Consider the following 13,316-nt stretch of genomic DNA (forward strand, 5'->3'; position numbering starts at 1 on the left):
AACCTTGCCTTCCTCACCACCATGCACTCAACAGTTGAAACAAAAGGGCCAGTTTTGCCTTAGAGTCTTTCTTTCTTTCTTTCTTTTTTTTTATTGAGATGGAGTTTTGCTCTTGTTGCCCAGGCTGGAGTGCAATGGCACAGTCTTGGCCACTGCAACCTCTGCCTCCTGGGTTCAAGCAATTCTCCTCCCTCAGCCTCCCAAGTAACTGGGATTATAGGCATGCACCACCATGCCTGGCTAATTTTTTTGGTGTTTTTTAGGACAGACAGGGTTTCCCTATGTTGGTCAGGCTGGTCTCGAACTCCTGACCTCAAGTGATCCACCTGCCTCAGCCTCCCAAAGTGCTGGGATTACAGGCGTGAGCCACCATGCCTGGCCCTTAGAGTGTTCTTAATGAAGCATAAAAATAATTAATTTTGGCTGAGCACGATGGCTCATGCCTGTAATTTCAGTATTTTGGGAGGCTGAGGCAGGTGGATCACTTAAGCCCAAGAGTTTGAGACCAGGCTGGGGAATATGGCAAAACCACATCTCTACTAAAAATACAAAAATTAGCTGGGTGTGGTGGCACACGCCTGTGGTCCCAGCTAGTCAGGACGCTGAGGTGGGAGAATCGCTTGAAATCAGGAGGCGGAGGCCGCAGTGAGCCAAGATCACGCCACTGTACTTCAGCCTGGGTGACAAAGCAAGACCTTGTCTTGAACAAAACAAAACAAAACAAGAATAAGAATAATAGCTTTCATCAAATCTTGGCTCTTGAGTATGTTTTTTTTCTAGACTTGTGTGACAATGAAATGCAAAGTATGTCTGAACACTTAGGCTGCACACTGCAGTACAATGGTTTACCCCAGGAAAAGCACCGTCCAACTGAGTTGGAGGATGAATAGGTGACTTTTTTGCATAGAAACTCCACTTTTACTTGAGGAAATAAGTAAGAAGAACCGCTTCTTCCCTGTGAGCCTATGAGCCTTCGACTCCCTGCTCCTGATGGATTTGCAGCGACATGCTCTAGTATCTTCATGATGTTTAATTAATGAATATTAATACACAGTGGGCCAGGGTTGCCTATTATGTACTTCACCATAGTCACACAAGGAGAAAGTTACTGCTAAACTCCAACAGAGTCACCTAAATAGCAAGTGCTGGGTGCTAACATTTTGTTTTGTTTTTTTTTTCTGGTAAGGAAGAATGGACAGTCTTCCCAGCTAATGTGGTGCCTATAGATGTTTTGTGGAATGTTCCCTGGCAAATATACTCACTGTTAGAAACTATGAATAACTAGCTAGATGCGGTGGCTCATGCCTGTAATCCCAGCACTTTGGGAGACTAAGGAGGGTAGATCACCAGAGGTCACAAGTTTGAGACCAGCCTGGCCAACATGGCAAAATCCCATCTCTACTAAAAATACAAAAATTAGCCAGGCGTGGTGGCATGTGCCTGTAGTCTCAGCTATGCAGGAGACTGAGACATGAGAATCGCTTGAACCCAGGAGGCGGAGGTTGCAGTGAGCAATGCCACTGCACTCCAGCCTGGGTGACAGAGACTCTGTCTGAAAAAAAAAAAAAAAAAAAAAAAGAGAGAAATAAACTATGAAAAGTATGCATAGAATGTATAAGGCCCTAAGAGAAAATGTATTTTTCTATAAAGTCGCTTTAGGCTTATTACAACAATGAAAATACAAAGTTGCAATAAAGCCAAGGATATCAGGGATAAATTTTGCTGAGTCAAACTGTTAAAACATCTCTGCTTGAAGAGAAAACAAGACAAAACAAAACAAACAAACAAAAACCACACACACATTTTGAACCAGTTACCATACATTGTCTGTTAGTGGCACATCTCAGATTTTATTGCAGAGATATGACCACAAGGGTACTCTGGTGAGGATCATGCCATTTTGCTTTTGTAAGGCTATTTTCAGACACCAGACTGATGCAAAATTGTGCTATTTTACCCTCACTCAGAACCTCCAAAGATTCGCATCCCAAGACACCTGAAGCAAACCTATATCCGCAGAGTTGGAGAAGCTGTCAATCTGGTTATACCTTTCCAGGTAAGAGTTCAAAGGTCGCTCTTTTTCTCTTTCCACGGTTGGGTTAGTTTAGGAAGTAGGAAGACGTGCTCTAGCATTTAAGTTCATCATGATTCAGGATTTCCTCAGAGGGAGAGGAGGTAAATAAAGAAAGAAAGAGTGTTAGAGAATGATTAAGCAATCTCCTGCTATCAAAATAGAGAAATCTACAGAAACCATCATAGATTTTCTTTCTACATGAGACAAATGAGGTATAGTCTTGCCTGAAACTCAGGGACTATGGTGGGCAGGGAGGAAACATCAAGGAGATACCAAATGAAGAAATGCTTGAAGATTCTTTTGGTCATATATATTTGTAAAAACCCATGATTTTAAGTGAAGCTCTCAGTGTCACATTCAGGAAAACAGTGTGTGCTTAGTTCCCACGATGACCCCAAACCAAAATAATTTCAATAAGGAGGACAACTGAAATTTGAAATCACGATGACACTAACTGAAATATATGAACAATATTAAATCATTATTTCAGCAAAAGAATCTGTTCTTCACAAAATTCACTAGTCTTCACTTACAATAGTCAATTTTGGTCTTACACAAATACACACACACACCCTGTACCTCCCAACCCTTACTCTCCAGCTCCCTATTCATATGACACCTCCAGACAGTGCTGTTCAATAGAATTTTCTTCAATGATACCAATGTTCTATATCAGCGCTGTCCAGTATGGTAGCCACTAGCCACATGTGGCTATCGAGCACTTGAAATGTGTAACTAGGAACTAGTGTGACTGGAGAAATAAATTTTAAATTTTCTTTAATTTTAATTAATTTTAATTTAAATAGCCACTTGTACCTTGTGGCTATTGTATCAGCCAGGCTGGCCTTAGAATGTAGGTCTCTACACACATTTGACACTCATACACACACACACACATGCACACACACACAGAGAGAAGTCTGTTCAAACCCAGGCTCCCATGAAACCAAACTAAAGGGACGGCCAATTCAGGCCATCCTCATTGCACTCTGGGCACAAACCTAAGGAGAGGCATTGTATACTATATACCCCCCGCATGAAATCAGAATGAAAGCCAAGGAGGAAGTGAAGCGGAACACAGCCGAGGAGCAAGCGGGTGACTTGGCAAGGTTCTTCCCACTTTCCTTCTCCTGCAGCATCAAATAAAACCAGAAGTGGCAACAAGGCAGGCACTGGGGACCTAGCCCCAACCCTGCAGTGGGGCTGCTGAATCAGCCCTCAAGTCTCCACACCGTTCCTGCCACCACAGCTAATCCCAGTTCCCAGATCTGGGGGTCTGTGTGTTCAACTTCTGTCCCTGAGTCTGAGAGAGAAAAAAAATCATGAGAACAAGTTCCCCATAGATCTGGCATCCCAGAGACTGTTCAGCCCCCAGGAAGGAAGATGAGACCAAAATGTGATGTTAGTATATTTGTGTAATCTCTAGAGTTCCCAAACATTTTATCATTTGATCCTCAGAAACACCCTGTGAGGCAGAAAGGCCAGATTTCCTTACCTTGCTTGAGAAGGGAAGAAACTGACAGGGAAGTTAAGCGACTTGCCCAACGTCACGCAGAAAGTCAATGGTAGGGCCAAGAACAGAGTCCGTGGCCCCGTGACTTAATTCAGTGGTTTTTGCACTTTGTGTATTATTAGAGAACCCACATTTTCCCCTAGTGGCTAAGAGCAAGTTGTACATTTAAGGAAATATAAGCTTCAACTGTCTTTCCCTTTCTTCAACAATGTTGTTTTCTGCTTCCCATGTGTGAGTCTGAGCACCCCCAACCACTCTTCAGGCTCTGAGAGCAGGGGTTTGGTGTGTAGCTCTACATCTCTTATTATAACCTAGCCATGTTCAGAGCCCACAGGAAAGCTGTGCCTTACCTGACAGAATTCATGCTTGGTTCCTGTCTGCCAGGGTGAGCCTGGATGCTCAGATCTTCTAGGAAATTCCTTTGTAATAGAAATGGAAACTCAGGTTCATGAATGGGATTATCATTTCTTATATTCTGCTCTTAAAGAATAGTTTCAACAGCTAGAGGGAACAGAGAGAGAATTCAGATGATAGTGGCTGGGCACGGTGGCTCATGCCTGTAATCCCAGCACTTTGGGAGGCGGAGGTGGGTGAATCACATGAGGTCAGGAGTTCGAGACCAGCCTGGTCAACTTGGTGAAACCCTGTTTCTACTAACAACTACAAAAATTAGACAAGCACGGTGGTGTGCACCTGTAAACCCGGGTACTCGGGAGGCTGAGGCAGGAGAATCCCTTGAACCCAGGAGGTGGAGGTTGCAGTGAGCCAAGATTGTGCCACTGCTCTCCAACTTGGGAAACAAGAGCCAAACTCCGTCAAAAAAAAAAAAAAATTCGATGATATTAATTACAAAAACTTATGTATTGGACAGAAACTTTCTCAGGAATTCAATCTTTATAACCACTCTTTGAGATAGGTACTACCAATATTCCCGTTGAGGCACAGAAAGCTTAGTAAGTAACTTGCCCAAGGTCACACAGACATTAAGTGGTCAGGAGCCAGATATAGATTCCAGGGCCCCAGAGCCCATGCTCTTAACCATTATCCTGTGTTGTATAGGCTTTTGGAGCCAACAGACCCAGCTGGGAGACCTGGTTCCAGTGCTTACTTAAATGCAAGAACTTGGGCAAATTATTTAACTTATCTATCCAAAAAATGAGGATAATGATACTAAGCTTGATGTGAAGATTAAGGGAAATAATCAATGTGATGTACCTAAGGTAGTGCCTTGCACATAAAATGCAGATGACAGCTTTGCTGCTGTAATTGCTCACCACCAGACTAGAAGGGTGGTGTTTTCCAGCCCTGCCTAGAATGGGTTAAGCCATTGTCCTCATAATGCTGAAGAAACATCTTGAGACAATGTGATTTACCCCCTCTACTTTTGCTGTCTTTCTTTTTAGGGAAAACCAAGACCAGAATTAACTTGGAAGAAGGATGGTGTAGAAATTGATAAGAATCAAATAAACATTCGCAACTCTGAGACTGATACAATCATATTTATTAGAAAAGCAGAGAGGAGCCACTCTGGGAAATACGATCTGCAAGTCAAAGTGGACAAATTTGTGGAGACCGCATCAATTGACATCCAGATTGTTGGTAGGTTTAGACGAAGGAGCCAGAACGTTCTGTCAAAGCAGTACAGGGATGAATTGTTCTTGTCCCTAAGGCAAGAGCAGGAGTTTTGTTAGGCTGGCTCTACATAAAACTCTTTTTTTAGATTTGTTTTTTAAAAATAGATAAATTAGTCTGGGCGTGGTAGCTCACACCTGTAATCCCAGCACTTTGGGAGGCCGACGTAGGTGGATCACTTGGGGTCAGGAGTTCAAGACCAGCCTGGCCAACATTGTGAAGCCCTGTCTCTACTAAAAATACGAAAATTATCTGGGTGTGGTGGCGTGCACCTGTAATCCCAGCTACTCAGGAAACTGAGGCAGGAGAATCACTTGAACCCAGGAGGTGGAAGTTGCGTGAGTTGAGATCAAGCCACTGCACTCTATCTAGCCTGGGTGACAGAGCGAGACTCTGTCTCAAAAAAAAAAAAAAAAAAACAAGGCAGTAAGATTTGTTACCATTTCAAAATGAATTCTCACCAACTCAAAGGACTAATCATGAGAGATTTGAGGCATATATGTTCAAGAAAATTAATGAATGTACTTTTTAGTGAAATCCTTCTGCACTATTCTACAACCCGGCTCTCTCTTACTCTTAGTTTCTCATCTCCCTGATGGTAAAGTTATTTCTTATGTTGAATTCTTACATTCTAGACATTATAGATTCTAGCTATAGTTTAACATGTTTCTTACTACACCTAAAATTTACTGGTAAAAGTTTTCATGGAGAATGAAGAATTTTTTTTTAATATTAATATAAGGAAGATGTACCTAAGCAAAACTGAACAGTTAAGCACTGAATTCTTTGATCCTGCCAGAGTAGTTAGATACTTACCTGCCCAAAGAATAAATAATGTTAGTTCTTAATTACTTAAATTATTCTGTAATTTTTGCAACTTCAAGAAATAAATTTAAGGCCGGGCATGGTGGCTCACACCTGTAATACCAGCACTTTGGAAGGCGGGCAGATCACTTGAGGCCAGGAGTTTGAAACAAGCCTGGACAACATGGTAAAAACTTGTCTGTACTAAAAATGCAAAAATTAGCCAGACATTGTGGCACACACTTGTCCTCGCTACTTGGGAGGCTGAGGCATGAAAATCACTTGAACCTGGGAGGAGGAGGTTCTTGTGAGCCAAGATTGCACCACTGCAACTCAGCCTGGGTTACAGACCAAGACTCTATCTCCAAAAAAACAAAAAGAAGGAAATTTAAGAGCAGAGCTAGAAAAAAGCCTTGTTTCCAATCATTGTTATCATTGTATTTCAGTAAATTTGCTGAAAGTTGAGGTTCTCTAACCAACGGGGCAACTTCCTGTAACAGCCTCCTATCTTGGTTTAAAGGGTCTTTCCCTTTAAACTAAGCACTCTTTTCCCACTGGCTAATCCTTTTTGAGTTTTGTGAAGTTGAAGGGAGTGTTGAGGCTGCTCTGTGCCCTTTGATCTGGCCTGGCTCCATTCTACTGGAAGGCAAAGGGTCTCAGAAGCCCCCATGGTAGGGTCTAGAAGAGTGATGCCTCCTAAAACAGAGGAAAAGGTCATTTAAAATATCCTCCTGAAATGAAATATAGACTGGGAAAGAAAGTGACCTTGCAGTGACACCATGAATTCATCCTGTAGACCGTCCAGGTCCACCCCAATCTGTGAAGATTGAGGATGTCTGGGGAGAAAATGTCGCTCTCACGTGGACTCCACCGAAGGATGATGGAAATGCTGCTATCACAGGGTATACCATCCAGAAGGCTGACAAGAAGAGCATGGTAAGGTCTGGCTTTCTCTGGTTAGCAGCAGCAAAAGCCCATTTCATCAGAGGTAAAGGAGGTGGCACAAGGGCCTCACTGGTGAGGAGCCAGCTGGGGCCATGGAGAAGTGATGTGGCAGAGCAGAAAGGAAAGGACCTGTGGAGCCACAGAGCTGGAATTAAACCGCAGCATTGCTACTTAAGACCACGTGTATAAGGACCACACGTGACCACAATCACTTGACCTCTTTCATCTCTATTTTCCTCGTCTGTATAATGGAGGCACAAATATCCCTTGCTTGATTATTACAAAGCTTAAATGATATAAAGCAACTGGTTCAATGCTCCATAGAATTCAATAAACTCATTCCTTCCACAAATATTTGCTCGAGACTTTGACTCAGATTCACACCCATGCAACTGTTTCTCCTTGTGAAATAAGTTGGATACTGTGCACTTATACCTACAAAAAAAGAAAAAAGACAGACACTAGTTAGAAAAGAAAGATTCTCCAAGGTTACAGCATGTGCAAATGCGGAAGGGTCTGGAGGAGGACAAGAGCCTAATACAAGCTTGTCCAACTTGTGGCCCCCGGGCCGCATGCAGCCCGGGACGGCTTTGAATGCAGCCCAACACGTATTTGTAAACTTTCTCAAAACATTATGAGATTTTTTTAATGATTATTTTTTTCAGCTCATCAGCTATCATTAGTGTTAGTGTATTTTATGTGTGGCCCAAGACAATTCTTTTTCCAGGGAAGCCAAAAGATTGAAAACCCCTGGCTTAATGTGTTTAAAAAGCAACCTAGTTGGAGTAAGACTTATTATAAACTTATTTTATAGATGAGGAAACTGAGGCTCACAGAGGATAAATGACTTGCTAAAGATCACCAGATTTTCTCACGCCTGAATTCCCAGCTACTTGGGAGGCTCAGGCAGGAGAATTGCTTGAACCTGGAAGGCGGAGGTTGTAGTGAGCCAAGATTGTGCCACTGCACTCTAGCCAGGATGGCAGAGCAAGACTCCATCTCAAAAAGAAAAAACAGAACCAAAGTTAATAATACAAACGGGGAGCAGTGGCTCATACCTGTAATCCCAGCACTTTGGAAGGCTGAGGTGGGAGGATTGCTTGAGCCCAGGAGTTTGAGACCAGCCTGGACAACATAGGGAGACCCCCTCTCTATAAAAAATAAATTAGCTGGGTGTGGTAGCACGTGCCTGTAGTCCCAGTTACTCAGGAGGCTGAGGTGAAAGGGTCTCTTGAGCCCGGGAGGTCAAGACTGCAGTAAGCCAAGATCGCATCACTGCACTCCAGCCCGGGTGATAGAGTGAGACCGTGTCTCAAAAAGAAAAAAATATATAATAATAATGTTAAGTAAATGTACTGGATATTACTAATGTTTCTCTAGTGATTTAGCTTCAGGTCTTTCTGATAAGAAGTTGGCACTAAAATGCTGTAATTATACTTTATTCTACAAAAGATAGCTAGGAAGACAAATAGGTAAGTAGACAGGTAGATAAATAGACGACAGACACCTAAAGGTTATGAAAAAACATAAAGATAGTAGATGACATCTAGGGTATATGAATCTAATGTGTAAATGAAGATTAAATTACATAGTCAATTGCAAATAAGTTGTAAAATATTAAACAAAATATACATTGTTTCAACATATTTTAATAACGTGTATTACTCTCCATATAAACATATTTTAACAACATATTATTACTCTCCATACAAAAATGAGTAGTCTTTTCTTCTTTTTGTTAATAAAGCACTTATTTATCCCAATCTACAGTTAGAAAAATTGTATACTTTTAGGTGATTTTCCTCCAGTTACTATTTTTTTTTTCTTTTAGGAGTGGTTCACTGTCATCGAGCATTATCACCGAACCAATGCCACCATTACTGAACTGGTCATAGGGAATGAATATTACTTCCGGGTCTTTTCTGAAAACATGTGCGGCCTCAGTGAGGATGCCACCATGACTAAAGAGAGTGCTGTGATCGCTAAGGATGGTGAGTTGGGAATGGACTGACATTTGAAAACCTTGGTTGACAGTGACTACACAGAGAAGACTGGAAAAAGAGATGTGGTGAAAGGGAATTTAAAAAATGGTAAATGTACATTGTAAAATTATGATAATGGTGTTCAAGTAAAATTTAAGTGGAATTATATTATTATTGAATTTTTTTTACAAATATAGGCTTTAATTCATTCCAGCTTCTAGGCAGTGGATCTACAAATGGCTAATACCCCACAGACAGGAAAAAGTAGACATTTTCTTCTAGAGTTTCTACTTTTATTCTTGGACACCTTCAATGTAGCTACACATGGGACCCACTCGATTATAAAAGGAGAAACTAAATTCTATCCTTATCTTTCCATTTCATCATAAACCCCTCTTCTTAAAACCTTCCTTGTAAATTTTCACATTAGAACAAATTTCTGTTCAAAATACTCAGAAAGACACCAAAGTCTTCTCAATATCTGGTTCCGTTTCAGATGACCCCTCTGGCTTTCTATCTCATGTATGATTGGCTATGCATTTGTACCCCTCAGAATGTTTGCCACATGGCATTTGCTCATCTTTTTCCGTGTGTTTCTAAGTTCAGGAAAGTTTTAATCGTGAGTAAAGGATGCCACCAATAATATAGTCTCAGGCCAATTGACATAATTTTAACATATTTGTAATGCTTGTTTTTAAGGTAAAATCTACAAAAATCCAGTGTATGATGACTTTGATTTCTCAGAGGCACCCATGTTTACTCAGCCTTTGGTTAACACCTATGCCATCGCTGGTTACAATGCCACCCTAAACTGCAGTGTGAGAGGAAATCCTAAGGTACTATGTTCTTCTATCACATCAGTTAAAGTCCCTCGCTTGTATTTGTTGTGTTATAATGTAAGTAACAATAAAAACAAATCCAGCTGCTCCTTGTGTTTTCCCAGGATGGGGGATTAGAGGGTGTTAGTGGTGGTAGATAATTAGGCACACTATTCAGATGCAGTAGTAAAAAATGCTTACGTTTCTTTACTAAGGGATTCCTCTGAAGAAAAAGCAAACCACCTATTTAAAAAAGAACATCTCCTGTATAAGGAGATGGAAGTGTAATAACATTGTTTCACTTGGAAAATTAGGTGGTAATATCAAGAATTCTGTGATAGATTAAACAACAATTACACTATACTGTAAGACAGAATATAAATGTGCTTTGATAAGGGTACAGTGTGCTAAGAAGGGAGATATCATATCCGGTTGAAGAGATGAGAAAGGTTTCAAGGCTTCATGTTGGCATTTGAAAAGAACAACGATTTAATGAATGTCACCCATAGAGATGTACATATCCCTGGGTGCACTGAGAGAAAGTACCCTAGAATTGGGAAAATTTATGAACTTTTTTTTTTCCTGTATATACCTTGATCGTAAATAGGGAAGTTGTCCGGGTGCAGTGGCTCACGCCTGTAATCCTAACACTTTGGAGGCTGAGGCAGGCAGATCACTTGATCAGGAGTTCAAGACCAGCCTGGGCAACATGGTCTCTACTAAAAATACAAAAATCAGCTGGGCATGGTGGCATACAACTGTGATCCCAGCTACTTGGGAGGCTGAGGCAGGAGAATTGCATGAACCTGGGAGGTGGAGGTTGCAGTGAGCCGAGATAGCACCACTGCACTCTAGCCTGGGTGACAGAAGACTCCGAAAAAAAGAAAAAAAAAAGGAAAGTCAAAGGAAAAAGCCAGACTGAGGATGAGCAAAAGGTGCTAAATTAATGTGTACTTGTAAATGATGTTGGTACATCCAAATGGGGATGATGAGGAAGCAGATGGAGAGGTTCACCCGGAGCCTAGGAGAAAGGCCAGGGCTCTTGCTCTCGGTTTGGGAGTCCCAGACATAAAGATGCTACATTCTACCCCTTGCCAAAGCTTTAGAAAGGAATATCATTGAGGAAAGAGGATAGCGAGTAAAAAGCCAAGGACCAAGGTGTGAGGCTCAGTGATCGCTCCCATTTGAAGGGCGGAAGGAAGAAGAAGACTGTGTGAAGGCGACAGAAAAGGTGCCACCTGTAGGTTCTGAGCAAGACAAAATAATAGAAGAGGTGGAAGAGAGAATGCGGAGGGTGCATATTTACAAAAGAAAGGAGAAGACACTATGAGAGTGAGGAGTCACTGATATCAAATGCGGTTCAGAGGTCAAGGAGAATGAAGTCATCTTCCTGGGTGATTGGGTCGTTACTGATCTTGCAGTATCTGATAGGAGTAGATCCATTGCCATGGGATGATAAATATAGACGTCAGAGGACAGGTTAAGTAATGAGGCAGATGCAGTTCATAAAGAATTAAAAAAGAGTATCAGGAAAAGGAAAGGAGGAAAATCAAATGGTCATGACACCTTAAGGGGATTCTCTGAAAAAAAATGCCCAGCAAATATGCACTCTCTACAATGAGTTAATATCATGGACCTATGGACGAAATTGTTTTTAATTTGAAAATATTTAATTGACAAATAAAGGTCATATACATTCAAGCTAAACAATATGATGATTTGATATGTGTACACATTGTGTAATGATTATCACAATCAAATTAATACATTAATCACCACCGATGCTGTACATTCAATGCCCCAAACTTGTTCATCCTGTAACTGAAAGTTTGTACCCGTGTAGATCAAATTGAAATGCAACTGAATCCATTTGAGAAGATTGCCCTAGAGTTGCCTCTGAACAAATCTGGCTTTCTTTGTCAGAACTGTTCGTTTGCTTCTTTGCCAAGCACTAAGTAGAGTTTAATGTGAGAAATAGTGCCCAAGTAGAAATCTATCATTCTCAGATGCACTTTCTTTTTAAGCCATGCTTTAAAATCCTGTCACTGGCTTTGATGGTCTATTAATATGCCAAGTACAGATATGTTTTGACCTAAGTTTCTTCAATTTGAACTTCAGCCTAAAATAACCTGGATGAAAAACAAAGTTGCTATTGTGGATGACCCAAGATACAGGATGTTCAGCAACCAGGGAGTCTGTACCCTGGAAATTCGCAAGCCCAGCCCCTATGATGGAGGCACTTACTGCTGCAAAGCAGTCAATGACCTTGGGACAGTGGAGATTGAATGCAAACTGGAGGTGAAAGGTATGACATCCAATATCTCATGTATAGACTAAAGTTAAAGAAAATCATTGAATTATTGTTCTTAATGCTTATTGTTCTTAATCCAAATTGTTTGCCAAAACGCTGCAGCGAGGGTGGGAGAGGGTGGTGAGGGCGAGGGAAGCAGGGAGGGAATTCAGGGAGAGAAGGCAGTTTTACATCCTACATTCACTTCACTTTATTTGTGGAAGGTTATTTGATTATTTAAGTCAACTTATTTTTGTCTTATGTGGTTTGCGCTAAGGGACTGTTAATTTCAGTGGAATGTTAGTATGTGTACACCATGGTAAGAATGAAAGGGGCTATCACTTTGGTGACATCATTCATCTATAAATAGAAGCCTAGTGTGAAAATCCATCTATTGAAATGGCAATTGAGGAATCTGCACTATTTTTAATTAGTTTACTATTTTGTTAAGTTTATTATTTTCTGATATTTATAGAAATAGTTTTGCTAATTAAGTGTTTGATATTACACATATAGAATATAGTATATACATATTATAACAGGTTGCTTTTCAAATCTCTAACTAGAGAACTTCCATATACTAGTTTTCAAAGTGTGGCAACTAATGTAAACCAAGAAAACACATAAGGATTTATGTGGTTGAAAAGCATAACCTGCCATCTTAATCAATTTTCATATTAATCAACTACCATTTTTATACTGACATTTTTCTTTATGAGCAGAACCTACTTTGGGACACCATGAAAAACCCTTCAAAGAGTCACCGTTATGAGATAATAGGTGACATGATCCTAGTGTGTTTTCTCTCATTCTTAAGTGTATTATATTGCCATTCTGTAATAACTAAAATCTTTTTTTCCAATCTCTCTATAATGAAGAAATTATGACCTAAAACTCAGAAAGTAAATATCTATTTTAGAAAATCATAGTAAATGCTTGGGTATTTATGTTTTTTAAAAAAGAGTCTTTTAGCCAGGCATGGTGGCTCATACCTGTAATCCCAGCACTTTAGGAGGCTGAGGCGGGCGGATCACGAGGTCAGGAGTTCGAGACCAGCCTGACCAACATGGTGAAACCCCGTCTCTACTAAAAATACAAAAATTAGCCAGGCGTGGTGGCACACGCCTGTAATCCCAACTACTCGGGAGGCTGAGGCAGGAGAATGGCTTGAACCCAGGAGGTGGAGGTTGCAGCAAGCCAAGATCACGCCAGTGCACTCCAACCTGAGTGACAGAGCGAGACTCCGTCTCAAAAAAAA

General features: G+C 40.9%; 1 protein-coding gene across 9 annotated transcripts in view; it reads left to right on the forward strand.

The window, feature by feature from the left end:
* MYBPC1 (myosin binding protein C1) overlaps positions 1–13,316 on the forward strand; it is an 87,565-nt gene that overhangs the window by 69,851 nt on the left and 4,398 nt on the right. For all 9 annotated transcript variants that reach the window (XM_003907033.4, XM_003907032.4, XM_009181525.3 and 6 more), the window contains 6 exons: positions 1,968–2,056; positions 4,991–5,186; positions 6,820–6,959; positions 8,800–8,959; positions 9,650–9,786; positions 11,887–12,073. In XM_003907033.4, coding sequence (XP_003907082.1) covers positions 1,968–2,056; positions 4,991–5,186; positions 6,820–6,959; positions 8,800–8,959; positions 9,650–9,786; positions 11,887–12,073 — 909 coding nt within the window. The remainder of the gene's footprint in view (positions 1–1,967; positions 2,057–4,990; positions 5,187–6,819; positions 6,960–8,799; positions 8,960–9,649; positions 9,787–11,886; positions 12,074–13,316) is intronic.

Source organism: Papio anubis, chromosome 9 (assembly GCF_008728515.1).
Source record: "Papio anubis isolate 15944 chromosome 9, Panubis1.0, whole genome shotgun sequence".
In the NCBI taxonomy this organism is placed as follows: Eukaryota; Metazoa; Chordata; class Mammalia; order Primates; family Cercopithecidae; genus Papio; species Papio anubis.